The sequence below is a fragment of the Numida meleagris genome, chromosome 3, assembly GCF_002078875.1.
Source record: "Numida meleagris isolate 19003 breed g44 Domestic line chromosome 3, NumMel1.0, whole genome shotgun sequence".
In the NCBI taxonomy this organism is placed as follows: domain Eukaryota; kingdom Metazoa; phylum Chordata; class Aves; order Galliformes; family Numididae; genus Numida; species Numida meleagris.
In genome coordinates this window covers 16,589,630-16,604,994 of record NC_034411.1, presented here as the reverse complement: position 1 = coordinate 16,604,994, position 15,365 = coordinate 16,589,630, and the positions used below count along the sequence as shown (strand labels likewise).

Here is a 15,365-nt window from a genome sequence, read left to right as displayed (position 1 = left end):
TTAGGCTCCTTTCTATGTCTGAAGATTTGGTAGTTTGATTGGTAGTACAGCTGAAACTACCTGCCTTAACAGCAAACTTACAAATCCTCTTATTCTGGGGGAAAAAGAAAAAAAGAGATGGGTAGCATAAGACAACCTCAGACTACAGCAGAAGTTGCACTGCACAGCTGTTCCTCAACACCACTGACACCAAACCCCCAAGCTTTCCTTTATGCACAGAACCCCAGAATCTGCTCGGAGAACTTTAATGTGAGAACTCCTCGTCCTTGTTACAAAAGCATTCCTCTGTACTTGATTTCTGATTATTAATGGTTTACCAAATCTAGTCCATCTTCACAGAACACAGATGTACTCCGAAGACACCGAAGTCTAAAAGGGGAGTTGCACATCCTACTTTCTTCCTCTACTTATACGTATGGTGCTCAAATTCACCTTAAAATAGTCTGTGAAGAATAAAGCACTGGCTTTTTCTCATCCAGGATTTATTTTCGGCTGGATGCTTTACATAATACATACCTGAATTACTGCTTTACTACAGACATGAAGCTCTTCAGTAACGGAGAGGTGCTCAGTGCTTTATTTTTGTGTTGTGCGATTCCCTGTATTTCTTTTATGCACAGTAACATGAATTTGCTGCTTTGTTCAATATTCAACACAACTGTGCCACAAAGAGACACCGGGAATTTTAACGTTGTCAAAGCCACAGAGCTATCCCACCTGAGGGATGGGCCATCCCTCCTGTACAGCTGGACAAATTCACTTCAGCTGAGTATCTGCCCTACTGGATCACCAGGTCTACACAAAATTCTTAGGATTTGAGACATTTCACTTTTTTTTTCCGCTCTTGAAAAATGAAAGTATTTTAAAAAATCTTATATTTTGATAATTGAGTACTTTGACAGTACTATGACTTTGACTTTACTATGATTATGATTCTATGATTACTTCATTAGAAATCATTCCTGAAATACATACATTGTTGCTTGAAAAACAGGCGCTTCTTTGCCTTTGATAAGCTGAACAGATCTTCTGCCTTGACAAATAAACGGATGTTTACACCAGCATCAGGGGTAAAAGAAGGCAAAGTTGCTAAAAACAGAACTTTTGGGAAGGCCAGGAAATGACGGCTGCACCTCAAAAAGCAAAATAATCAGTATTTAAAGACACTTCATTCTCATAGCACAACAAGATCTTGGTATGGTTGTAATTGGAACAGAAGATACAGAAAGGCTATTCCCAGACAAAAACAATACATCCTCCACAAACTGGCAATATAAGCTACCTTACGCCAAGATCCATGCACTGAACGGTGAGCAGTCAGCATTCCCCAGAAGCATTCCCACTTCAGCCCTGCAAACTGTCTAGCATCATTTCTCTCTGGCAGTAAACTAACAGGACTGAGCTGAGTACAGATGCACACATCTGCACCAGCTGAAATAAAAAAGTCACCAACCCTCTAAGTTCCACCATTGATAGCAAGGGAAATTATTAACATCACTCACTAGAGGGCAGCAGGAAACAAACCAAAACCCCAGTAATTCCCGAAACAGGAGCCACGATCTTCAGCAAGTCCAAAGCAGGTAGGCACAGGCCATCTACCTACAAAGATACAGTTATTCCCAAAGGCCCTTGGGATCACAGATCAAACCAAAATGCATTTTACAAGTGGGAGAATGCTATCATCATCCTGCAGTCCAAGCAGATTCTTCATACCAGCACCACACACTTTTCTACTGCACCTTTGCCTTCATCTTCTTATCAAATCAAATAGCAAGATACTATTTGGGCAGCCTATATCTTTTTGGTAAAGAAGTTTCTATAACTTTGGCAGTCAGAAATGCAAATTAAAGTCTTTTTTTTTAGCCCAGCTGTGGCTCATTCTCGAAATGATTTAAAATATAATGTGTTTTGCATTTACAAAGCTAATACAGGCCTCTTAAATGAGACCTTACATAAGAACTTTAGTCATCTATTTGTCTCCAGCATGTCCAGGCAAAATGATATTTTAGAAACTCTGCTACTTTTGGTAGCAGTGGCAGCCCAAGCAGCCAACCGTAATTTCTATACCATGTAATGCATGAATGCACTGAGTTCAGGGCTGATCTGGAGCTCCCAGCACCCACCAAGTGCCAGCCCTGAAAGGTTGCTGCTGACATGAGAAGTATAGCCTGCTCCTTTCGTTTCCAGCTTCTACATCAGCACTTGTGTGCAACTCCCTTACACAAAAAGCACAAGCCATGCCAGACTTCAGTAAACAACCTGACTCTGCAAGAGATTAGGCAACTCTTGACAGGCGAGAGGACACGGTAAACGGGAGAGAGCATTTAAGGACAAATCACATGCACTGACATTAACATGACTCCTCAGATGCTAATAAAAGACACAAACAAGCCACTGGAAAATAAAGCATGTAAACTCAGTAGGTATGCGTAGCATTTTTTTCAGAGAAATCATAATCGCCTGGAGAACTGAGGTGTATTAACAGGTTGGAAATTTCTGCTTTGATTAACACAGGCTGCTTGGTTGACTGAAAAACAAAAAACAAAAAACAAGGCAACCCAAACAATCCAAAAATCATGATAGCTTTTAGGTTTAAACCAGGATTATCTTGTGGTCAGGTCTCCTCTTGATTTCAGCTGCAGCATCAGCAGCAGCACCATGGTCGACTCACCACTTCGCCCAAACCTCTCTGGCTCCAGGCCACAGAGAACTGCCCTTGGGTTCTGCCCAGCTTCCCCCAGCCCCTCACTAGTAGCTACAAATAGCATGTTGTTGAAGAACAACACCAAGCTGGAACATGGAACCTACAGCTTGGCTGCCCACAAGGAAAAAGCAATTATGTTCTAACATTACTTTTTCCAGAAGCCACAGTTCTAGAAAAAACTTTAACCCCATATGAAAGACAGGACACAATGCAGACCTCTGTATCTTGAAACAAACCCCTGTTGCTACCAGCAAGAGTAGCTGTCCCCACATCAGTATCCCCACCTGAGTATCAGTGCCAGCACTAAGGATAGAGCAGGAATAAGCAGCAGGGCCAGCTTGGAACACTTGCTGCACTGGAGGGGTCACAGCAGTCCATGGACAATAACCAAGTAAGTCCGGGTTCAAACACAAAGCAAATTGCAAGAACAGAAGTAGTGACTCTGGAGAGGGTAACTAAAGGTTGAAAGCCTCTATTTCCCAAACTGATGTTTTTCTAAAAGCTAGCATTTAGACATATACAAGTCTCTCCAATCACACAGTATATTATTTTTGTTTTCCTGCTCCACCCAACCACTCCAGCATTATCCTCCTTCTTCTACTGTCATCTTTCCACTAGTTTCTCTGTGATGGAACATTTTCCATACATCTTCCGCTTTCACTGTATGACCCTGTCTACCCACCCATCCTTTTAAGGATAGATCTTCCTAATTTCTCATGACAAAGAGACTGACAGGGAAGCTACAGGACACACAGGGAGGCTCAATCATTCCAAGATTGGGAGCTCTCAAAAAAGCTATGCAGGCAGACGGGGCTGAGCTCTGACCACCTGTCAGACAGGGACAGTCCCCCAAGCACAGTCCCATGTCTGCAGTCTATTCTCTAACCCTTTTTTAGGTTGTGAATTTTTTAGGCAAAGACTGTTTCCACCTTCCTCGTTACACTCTGGTTCTGACCAGACAAGAAAAAGGAACATCACCAGTGACTTATTCCATTATAAACAGCTTTTATTAGCTGCCTTTTAAATATTAAAACAAATAATTAAAGGCCTTTCTCCCATCCTGGCTACTGTCAAGCAAGAAGTTTTGCTGGCCACTCTACTTAGTTTGAAGGAAGTAGTAAGGTATTGCTGCACCATTGTACTCAGTGATGCAGATTAGAAACACCACAGACAGTGAATGTTGGCTTTGAATTTTTTTTTAAATTACTTTCCAGTACAGAGGGGCATATAAGAAAAAAGAAGCACAGCAAGAAGTTCACTGATCCAATTTAATTTTTTCAGTCTACCATTCATCAACATTTGAACTCACAAAAACAATAAACAAAACGTATGTGTCTGTTGCAAGAGTACAGCCCTCCCTTCCACACAAATCCTAAAAGCATTCATTTATACATAACTTAGACAGTTGGCAGTATTTCTACAGGACTACCCTTTCCTTGCTTAGGGATGCCTACCATCATGAAGTCCCGTTTTCACAGCTAATGGGGACTATCTTCCGCTATTAAAAGTGACATAGCCTCTCTAGACTAATAAGACCTATTACCGACGACTCAGGCACTAACAATACCACATATACATTTCCGAATCCCGAGGCTGGGATGGCACAGTATTTTAGTCAGTCTCGAGTCTAGCTCACATGACAAATGTCAGATGAGATAGACTGTGCTGTCAGTCCGCTTCCTTGCTAAGGAAGCTGTCACATTCCCAGAGACTTGAAGGCCTTTGGGAAATGATTTTGCATCAGAGGAATGCCACCCTTAACAAAATTCTTTCCAGTTTGATGGGAACACTCATCATCACACTGCTCAAGCCCGCTGTGAGGTGCAGGCTATAGCCGCCCTGGACCGTGTCACAGCAGCAGTACACAACGTCTCATGAGAAACAAAGGAGCTTCCTTTTCCAAGCTGACAGAATTTGCTTGCTGAAGAAAACCTGACAAAGGCTTTTAGAACACTCCTTCTGCTTTTTCTCCTACGCTGACGAAACTCCATGGGTTACCGAGTTGAAGTGTCATCAAAAAAAGAAAGAGTTTAAGTAAGCAAGCATATCAATTTGATACTGTTATAAAGAGAAGGACAGAAGATGTTAAGAGTGTGAAATGGGTCTGTTGTGATAATTTGTTACTTCACTACTGAACTCAGCAAGCATCCCATTGTTACTGCAAAGTGGTTTTTGGCTATGGGGGATCTCAAGAAAAGGAGAATGAAGGAGAGGGCTCAGGGGTCTATTCTGCCCTTCTCAGAATACCTGGAATCCCTGAAAACAGCATGGAGTGTTGGAGACAACAAGGAGGCAGGACCCGGCGTCACAACATACTTTGGTACCAAGATTTAGCAATCTACTCTACACACGCATTGCAAACAAATCACCCAATGTTATCATTTGGGCTTAGGGCTGCGTATCTTCATTTCCACATGTCACCGCTGCTATGCCTCAGACCAGTCTGAGGAGCAGTCACAAAGTTCTTCTCTGCATCCCATTCATCACTGCAATTAAGTCCTGATGCCCCAAGACATACTAAGTTCTGCTTGAGCAATTAATCACCCTATCTACATTACAGGAACTGTCTAATAGCTCTCAGAATTTCTTCACATCTGCAACACTGGGCTTGTGAAATCTGAGCAGACAAAAGCCTTCCAGTCTGTCCCACCATCAGAGGAACTTCACGATCCTCTTCTCACACGAGAGAGGAAAAAGGCTTGTGCAGGACATTCTTTGCAGAGGTGGTCACCACTCTTATTCAGAAAAACTAATCAAAACCTCAAAGCAGACATTATTCCCCTAACAAGATAAGGATCATGGCTTCGCAGAGCATCCAGTAGAAGATCTGCGTCATTAGCAGCCTAAGACGTGTGACTTCCTGGCCTGCATAGGAAAGCCAAGCAAAGTTTGATATCTACTATTTGCATATATCATTACAGGTTCTTGATGACTTGCAATTAGAGGTGAGGACAACTGCCCAGGCAAGTCGTGAACACCAGCTGAGCAAGATTAGTTTGGTAGATCCCATTGCCTACCTGGTTCACGTGCAAAATAGCAGTATCCTCACTCATGTCTAACTCCAAGCAGATTTCTTCATTCAACAAGGACAAAAATGCCACCCAGTGTCAGGGGAAGACAAGGAGCTAGACTATACTTTTACACTACTTCAGATTCCGAAGCAATAAGAAGTATCAGCAGCCCGCAGATTTGCCTTGACAAACTATCTCCTCATGTTATTTGTGATCCATTTTTTCCGCCCCCCATAACATTATGTATAATTACTGCAACCCTCAGTCCAGCCAGTATCAATCTATGGCAAGAAGTGTCACTGGGTCACTACATTTTGATTTAACACCTCTTGCCACATATTCACATTGTTTGGGCTGACAGGTGTAGTAATCAGAGCGTGCCATCATTTCATCTTCTCAGAAATGCTAACACTCCTAAGAATCTGAAGAGGACAGTTTAAAACACTATTTCTGCAGGAATCAGCTCTCCTTCAAGGAAAATGAGGAAAATGCTATCCCCCAGCAGCTGAAAAGAAGCAGCTCTCACCACGCTTGTGTCTTAACACAAGCAAACACTCATTGTTGTAATACTCAAGTAACAGGCTACAGAGGCCACATCCTGAGTTCCTTGGTAAAAGACGCATGATACAAAGAGCACGTGAAGAGCATAAAAAATCTCTCTTCTGTTAAGTTCTTACTGACAGCAGTAATTTGAGACTGTATTTCTTCCTGATGCCTGGAGGATTGAGGTTCCGTGGGTTTGTTCAAGCAACTCTCTCCCTCCAAGATCACACTAAATACGAAGAGACAGTGTTGTTAAAACACTAGCAGCAGAGAGCATCCTTTGAACTCCTCTCATGTATTTCCTTTACCCACAGCGCACACTGCATCTGTCAAGCTGGAAAAGTAAACTGTGTTTTTTAAGACAAGGCAAATGCACCACGATCAGACTCCTGTTACTCATCCAAATAACACGCTGCCTAAACAGATAATTCCTGGCTAAAGGAAGGGCATGTGAAAAGACATAAGCTGTTACCTGTGAGTGGAGAGGGGAAAGCATCCACAGAATTAAAAAGTTCCTCACTGCTCTCCGTGCTGTGTGGAGACAGAAAGCTCTCTGCTAGGTCACAGAGAGAGGGAAGGTCCAGTATGCTGCTCTCCTCTGACTGATGACTTGGTGATGTCTCTTGTCCTTCCATGGTCCCACTGTAGACATAAAAACCTAGCTCAGTCAAATTTGTATAGCATGAAAATCTGAGCAGAAGTCAACCCAGATAATTTTTGTACAACTGTTCAGCTCACTTTGTGAGCAGACAGATACTGTTTCAGCATGTTGGTACTTAAATTAAGTAAAGAGTAAGATATTAAAAAGCAACTACAAAAAAGAAAACCACACCACCACAGCAACACCAAAAACCATAGACAACAACCCTCAGCCCTAAATTGGATAACTATGAGCTCACAATCATTCAGATTTTCCTAGAGGCTTCCAAGAAATACAGAATCAGGCCCCAGCACTAGAACAGTACTGAGTAAATTCACAGCAGAGTATATTATGTGTGTAATTTTGAAAGGAAATATGTTCTTCAGGACCCCTTCCCCCCCACCAATTACGCTTCTAGATATGACAAGTTAAAAATATTCCCCTGGCTCTGTTCATAAAGTTCATCACTCTCAATAGCAGAAGGAAAGAACATCCCTGCAGTTTCATTCTGTAAGCATGACAAGGATTTTCTGGTGTGAAGACAGTAGGGCAGCTGAGCTGTACACACCACGCTACACCCTTCTTTAGAGCTCCCTGAACCAGTTCACCAGGCCAGGAACACAATGCTGAGTGGAGAGCAGAGCTGGTACTGCCTAGCTCCACATTCAGCATCACACAGAACAGGAAACTCTTCTAGAGAGAATGGAACTAAAACATTCCCATGAAGCAGCTCCAAACACAGCTGCACAATACCCTCAGTTTCCTTTTAATATCTCAGTCACTAGCCTTTAGCCACCAGGAGCTCACACAACCACTTTCGAGACAGCTGAGATTCTCCATAAACAGCACAGGCCTTGCAGAGCACTGCTGCGCTCCAGCTTTACTACAACCTCATACCTGAAGCAAACCAAATAAAGAGCAATTGACTTCAAGGTCTCATGCTAGGAGGACTTTCAGACAAGAGCTTCACTTAAATGCTGAGTACAACAATTAGATTGAATGAGGTAAATATGAGCTGAAATCATGTTCTTCTCCCTCATTTAAGTAACATATTATGCCTTTCATGAAAAAAAAAAAAAACATGGACAGAGGGTTCTCGTTAGATCTGAGTGTACTTCCCAACTCTTACACTGGCCGTAGGAGCTCTTGTCCAAGTTCCTTCCTCCAACTGTTTTGTCTAATTACACACAATAAAGAAAAGCAGACTGTATCTCTGTGCTACCCCCTCCACCAGCTGTACCCTTTTGCTATTTTGGTGAAGAGCAATTGGTCAGAGAAACCAGATCCCCTAGACCAGCAGTAGCTTGGGACCTTGCAGATACGCATTTATTTCCTCTTTCATAAAAATATGCTGCCTTCTTTATTTTATCTCAGAGGGGTAGTAACACTGAGAAATGTTATAATCACAGGGGCAAAAGACATCCCAGAAGGGATTAGCATTGCAAAAATGAAGTAAATATCCCCATACTGATTTTTTTTTAAGCTTTCATTCCTCGGGTGCTTCTGTCTTGATGAAACTTGCAGCTAAGATGCACCTCTGTAGAGCGCTGATTAACCTGCTAACGAACAGAGTAAAAATGCTGGCTGTGAATACTGGAGGAGATCAGCTGCTTTGCCTTGGAGGGACAAGCAAGGTCACTGTACTCATGGAAAAATTTCACAGAAAACAGAGTGCAAAATTAAAAACAAAAAGCACACAATCCTGCTCCCCAGTTTCTTCACAAAGTCCTCCTCCATTGCTCTTCATGCCCCAAATCACAGGATCTGCACATAAGGAAAACAGAGGAGGAGAATTCTGCCTCAAATTTGTTTTCCTACTCTGCACTACTTTTTAAATACACAAATACTTTACAGAACAGTCTAATTCAGCTCTTGGTCTAAAAAAATAAAACAAAGCAATCCCACTACGGGCTAGTGGAAGGTTATAGTAAGAGAAGACACTGGCACAGTAGCAGAACAGCCAGAGGCCAACACTAACATAGGTGGGTTGTTGTGATCCTGGCCCTCTTTGTAGCAGCTTGTGCTGGCCTCTTCCCCTGTGTTGCCACAACAGAGCTAACAACATTTGCAGCCATGTGATTATAAGAACCAGACAGCTGTTCCTAATGGAAACTAATGACTATTTTTTCCTCTTTTTCTTTTTTTTTCTCCTGAAGTATTCCCCTCAGATCAGCTGTCAATTGCTCCAGCAACTTCAGAGTGTATTTTGACCACACAAGGACGTTTAAATCAAGGCTACAGCAGTCCTACTCCTAGAACTGGTGCGAAGATTTGTTTGTGAGGACAAACAAGGCCTCAGCTCAGCCCTGGCCCTTCAGACACGTGGAAGGGACATGCTGTTAGCCCTGTACCATACCTAGGAACAGCACTGATGTGGGAGCAGTCCTCTGGGACGAATGCCAGGCGCAAAGAGCTTGTCACTGGTTCAGGATCCCCTCCTTCTTCCTTCACGGTTTGTCAGTCTCAGCTCGCTGGAATGAAATAAACAGGCCTGTTACATGCTTTGCACCAGCTGATTGGGCTGACTGGACTGCATGACCTTTCAAAACACATATGCCACCTGAAGTCAACAGCCAATCATCCCATACACTGCTTGTTTGTCAAGGCTGGCACAGAGAAGGATTTTTTCTAGGAATCAGAAATAGCACATCTAGTAATACCTTTGAATCTTCTGACATCAACAGAGACCTCCTGGAAAGGGCTTGGTACACACTAGAAATCAAGCCCACACTGTCTTTATAAGAAGCTGCTTTTTACTCAGAACCCGTCAAGCAGAGGAGCGAGTCACAGCCGACACCCTTCCTTCCCACATGTGGGGGAGCAGGTGGAGCCATGGCTGCAAGCTTTCCTCCTCTCGTTACTGAGGAGAAAATCGGGTTGAAGCAAAACGCTGAGTAGGGGGACGATAAGGTGAAAACCGAAGCATCCCGACCCGCTCCCTTACCCCCACTCAGGCCCAGTTCCCCGCCAGGAGCCGGGAGGCGAGTGGCTGCACCGCCATACCGCCGCGGGCAACGCACGGAGCACGCGCCGTGGCGGGGGGCACCGCCATCTTGGCGCGGTGTACGCGCGCTGCCGGAGGGCGGCTCCTTTACGCGAGGGGGTGGGGAAGAAAAGTACTGAGGGGAACCACGTACAGAGTTGTGTTGGGGCTGATGAAACGCGTGGTTTAAGTGGTTTTAGGTGAGGTTTGTTAAAAGGTGCAGTTGTTAAAAGGTGGGGGGAGGGAGAGGGACACGGACACGATGATATGGGAGTGAATTCGCGGCTATTAGAAAAGCTCTGGCAGTGTGGAACTTGGTTGGTAATGCTGGCTCTTTAAGCAGCACAGAGCTGCAGCAGGCAGATGCGACAGGGAAGCTGTAATGCTTGTAAACAGCCTTCTCCAGCTTACCAGTTCCTATCTGTGACATTCGGTGGAAATCTTTGGACTTCTCTTTGTTTCCTTCACAAGAAGGGAGTGATCCTGTGTCCTCCTGCTGGAGCAGCCCGCTCCCTCCTACCTCTGTCATGGTCATCTCCAGCCTTTGCCTTCTTACGTGCATTACCAGCACAGAGATTCCATCTGCCTACAGCCTTTGGGGAAGTCTCTCAGTGCGTACTATGCTCCTTTTTATCGTTGCGTTCACGTTAGCACACAATAAAACTATGCCAGCAGCCACATCTGAAGTTGGTTAAAGCCAGCCCATGAGCCAAGAAATGCAGAATGAAGCCTCATGCTTGGTATTTTGCAAAGATCAACTGAGAGGCACGCATGGGAAAAAGGAAATGCTTTCTGACCATTGCAGCTCTGTCGCAATGGGAGTTTTCAAAGTGTTGACAGTTTTGAGACCAGTTTTAAACTGTACAGTTCCGTGTCATTGAAGCTAATGTGCATCTGCTGACTTACCACCTTAAGGAAAAAATGAGATGAAAAAAATAGCCTTTACATAAACAGCAGGTCTAGGAACTTCATGTTTTTCATTCCTTTCCCACTGTCACACTACAGAGGAACAACTCTGTCGGCAAGACTTCCTCCTTTCACAACAGCTAAATGTGAATTTAGTGCATGAAAACAGAACAATAGCTGAATAGCTTCTGTTCAGCAGGAACTGCCCAAGGCAGAAGAGATGTGAAGGGGGTTCGAACAAAGCTGATTTTTTCCCCATTGAATCATACAAAGTTTGTTCTGTTGTTCTCACAATTGGAAGCGTGAAAAAATGTCAGTATTTAAATCTTTTTTCTGCATGCACTCTACTTCCCAGCTCTAGAGACTACTATTAAAATAGTCATCATCCCTTCACCTTTAGCTGTGTCCTTTGCTTGCTCACCATAGCCTAAAACTGATTGATTTATCCAGCTGTGTTAGCTCATCAGATAACGGGTATTAAGATTATCCAGAACCACATAAAAACATTGTGTGCTTCATGTTTTGCCACATCAAAACAATCACTGAAACCAGAAAGCCTCCTTCTAGGGGATCAGCTCCACTTAAAATGAAATACTCCTCTTTGTCATCACTGACTCCAAACTGAGGAGCTAATCGAATTTGATGTGCCATGCTCTGCAGAGCTCAGGGTGAACTAACACAGTCTAACACATTATCCCAACCCTGTAAACTGTACTCTGGTACATCTTTTTGGGACAGGTTAAGGTTACTAACAGCAAGCTACCCTCTGCATTGCAAAAAATGGGTCAGCTAAGCATCTGAAAAACTCAGCCTGTGCTGGCCTTTGGCTGTAAGATAAATAATGCTTATTGCTTTCTGTTTCAGTAATGAGAAGTTTAAGCCTTTTACTTGCTGCAGTTGACACCCTAAGGTACAGGAAGTTTCAAAGACCAAATGATATTTCTGCTGTACCACATGCCAGTAAATTGCCTTTTTTTTTTTCCCTCCTGGGAATGTGTTGCTATGGAACTGCAAGTAGTATCTGACTTTTTTAAGGTGCCACTTCAAAACTCAGCATGAAATCATGGTGGTAGACAGTTCATGTTTTCCCCATGTCTTAACACTGTCTTTTGGAATTTTATGATTTTGGGAGAAACTTGCTCTCTCTTCAAGAAATAGTTTTCAGTGGCAAAGCTTGAAAAACGGAATGTTCAGTATATTTCAGTACAGTCAAGAGTGGAAAGGAAACCTGTAGAGCACTCAGGATTGTCAGTGTTAGCCTCATCAGGGCAGCTCAGAGCCTGAAGAGCTTTTATGTACATGAATCCTCTTTTACTTCTGATTCATTCCTAAAATCCTCTTCTACTCTACGCGCAGGAGGAAACTGCAGAAAATGCAAGAACAACTAGAGTTTGCAGTGTGTGGCTGCCTCACACGCTTTCTGGTCTCCTCTTACGGTACCTGGAAGATCTCTGCTCTTCTCTCCCAACTCTTCTGCTTGCCTTGATAGTTCATCACCCCTCCTCATTCACCTCACTCTGCAGAAATACCTCTTTCACTTCTCCTCTGGCCCCTTTTGTCTTTTGAGGCCCCTCACCACACTAATTAAGTGTAATTAATGGCAATTGCAGACCTTCTGAGAGCCATTTACTTCCAATGCTTGCAGGTTCCTCTTTGCCAATACCAGTTGTGACCTCTGAACCAATGGCTCCTTTGGCATTTCATCCAAATGACCCTTGCCAAAGCTCTCCATTGCTAAGTCAAAGTACCAAATAAAAGCCATGCTCCTGCCTCTGGTAGTAGCAAATTCAGTTGCATCCTCCATCAAGAGATTCAAGTAAAGAATAGACATCAATATCAGGTTCAGAAACTAGGGAGCCAAACCTATTTCTTACAATCCCCTGCCAAATCCTGTCCCCTACTTTTGCTGGATTGCGCGCAGGACTCCTGGCCCCTCTGACTGATATGACCTCTTTTCTCTTTTGTGCCACCCACTTTGCATCTGCTGCATCTTGAAGCAACTTTGAAGGAAAGCTTTTTATGATGCTAACACTATTCTTGTTCTGCTTAAACTTTTTGTACAGTAGATGCAGATGTTGGGTTCTGTGGGGCCTCTTTACCTCCCAACAAAGGAGCCTTTCTGCATCTCACTAACCATAAAACAAAAGCATCGTGTGAAGGGAGGTTATACACAAAGCACGCTGTAGCTACGCTCTCGTCTTGTACCCAAACACAACTTGGGTCTGTGTTAACTGGCATTTATTTGCTTCTTCCAGATTCCCCCTCCAGAAATATATTTCCGTATTAGTCCCAGCACCCACGCTCTTCCCTTGCATTCCTGCTCCCAGTGCTTTTGTACATTCTAATTGCTCTTTGGTGCCTGTGGTGCAGCTGCTGTCTGATGGCAATCCTGCACTTTGCAGCTGTGATAGAGGAACATGGAAAGAGCAGATACATTTGGAGTGGCAGATCTTACCTAGGCTCATCTCTTTTTCTCCATTTGGGGGCAAAATAACCCTTTAAGCATCAGTGATCTGATGCTTATCCCATTTCACTGTCATTTTAACTCCATGAACCTAGTGAACTCCAGTCTCTTTTTATATTCTCTAAACCTCACAATACACAGCAGTCAGCAACAGGACTGCTATTACTCTGGCACGAGTGTATGTTTGAATTTCTAGATCTTGTACTCCCTGGACTCTTGGCAGAAACTGTTACGAATAGACCTACATGTGTCTATTCACACATAAATATCCGCTAAGACTTGTCATGTTCTCAGGCATTTAGATCTCCAGGGAATTTCCAAAAGATGCTGCCAGGCTGATTTGAAGTAAATAGTCCCAGGAGCACAGGAAATAAAGGTTGGCTTCTTGCCTGGATTTTCCAGTGCCTGATGTATTAGGGAGGTCCAACAAGTGTCAACAGCAGCATTCACAGCACTTCACTCTGAGTCTTCCCATGCTCAAGAGCTGAGCCACCTTCACTGGACTTGTACACTGGTAAGGTCTCTCCTCTGTCTAGTAACAGAGTTTTGTTACAGCGAGCACATTAGCTCCAAGACCATTACCTGTTTATCAGATTTGATCAGAGTTCAAAAGTAACTTGAGATCAGCACAAGCACATTGGTTCTCTTTCCCTTGGAGGCTAGGCTAAAAGTAAAGAAAAAAGTCATGTATTTCATCTAAAAGGCTGCTTTCCTGCAAGTAGGATGATGGTGAATAGAGAGAAACCAAAGACCAGAGAGCAGGGAGTGCTGGAAGAAATTGCCCTCTACTTACACACAACATTGTCTGCCCTGGCAGTTCTCTCCAGTGTATTGCTCTGGGGAATTTCTAACTAGGTTTTCCAGCTGTCTGCATACTGTTTTTCTTTAATTAACTGAGGCTCTCATTCATAAGACATAAGATTGACAAGGGCTTTTGTATTAATTGTACCCATAAATTCTTGGAGAGAGTCCTCACGATGCTCTTTATGTCGGAGGCTCCAGTCTAATCTGGTTCAGTGCATTTTGATTTGAGATAACAGTCTTATTATTATCTGTCATCTCAACTGTTTGGGTGATGGTCCTTTTGGAGTAGTTACACTGTCATTTTCCTGTGATTTTTATGAAGTTATGGCTGCCAAGGTCTGGCCCTTCTCTAAGGTCCATTCAAGACATGTTCACTCCTAGTGCTTGAAGTCCAACTTAAGTGCTTAGTCCCAGCTAAAGGACTAAAGCCAGGTATGCATCAGTTCCCCTACATGAAAGGGGCACTGAAGAGCTGGAGATGTGCTGCTGATAGAAGGTGCTGTAAAGATGTTCTGAGCACCGATAGCTCTTCTCCAGTACCCCACCCTGTCAAGGCAGGGCTCTTATTATTCAGAGCCTGAGCTGTGAAATACTCCCCAAGTCCTGACTTATCTGGAAGGCCCAGCAGTTATCAGTAAAGGAAAGACTTTTCTTCATCGCTACCTTTTTGCCTTAGGCTATTCAGCAGTAAGTGGTTTTGTGCCTTCCTCTTTGGAGCTGCAAGCAGAGAAGCATGGAAGCACAATAGAAACTCTCCCCCAGCCTGGAGATTGAGAGGAAAGCCAAGCTAAACCTGGCAGCAATACATTAATGCATAAACTGATCTTCCCCTCCATCTGCGGCACCTTTGTGCTTGCTTGCAAGTGTTCACCTGAGCTATTTTCATCTTGTGTCACCAACTCTGAGCCATGATATCATGCAATAAATCTACATGACCACCTCAGAAGGAACACCAAGCTATCATGCCCACCTCCTGCTGCAACTCTCACAGCTCCTAAAGCCAATGGTACCAAAGCATTTGAGCCAACAGTGGTTTTTCTTTATGGAAAAAGAGATTGGATCCTTGTTGCTGGCTTTACGCTAGTATTTCTGATATCCACCTAGTAGCAATTATTCTTGACCTCCAGTTCCTACAGAGGGGCCAACCTGTAAGTGTTTGGAGGCACATCAGCGGGAAGAGCTGTGCAACTTCCAGAGCTGGCATACACCCACTGCTGCTCAGTGCAGACCCAGCTCTCCACTTGCACTGCCACCTAGTTTGTGCCCTGCCCCTGTGTATCCCTTGAAGTGCAGAGAGTTTCGCTTACTTT

The 15,365-nt window shown here is 43.7% G+C and overlaps 1 protein-coding gene across 2 annotated transcripts in view; it reads right to left on the bottom strand.

Moving 5' to 3' along the window:
* C3H20orf196 (chromosome 3 C20orf196 homolog) overlaps positions 1-10,747 on the bottom strand; it is a 36,860-nt gene extending 26,113 nt beyond the window's left edge. The window contains exons 1-3 of one of the 2 annotated variants that reach the window (XM_021389883.1): positions 9,843-10,747; positions 9,255-9,369; positions 6,731-6,900 (exon numbers count right to left, since the gene is read on the bottom strand). In XM_021389883.1, coding sequence (XP_021245558.1) covers positions 6,731-6,893 — 163 coding nt within the window. In that variant the 5' untranslated portion in view covers positions 6,894-6,900; positions 9,255-9,369; positions 9,843-10,747. Of the gene's footprint in view, positions 1-6,730; positions 6,901-9,254; positions 9,370-9,558; positions 9,816-9,842 lie in introns of those variants that run through there. The other variant, XM_021389884.1, reaches the window with a different exon arrangement.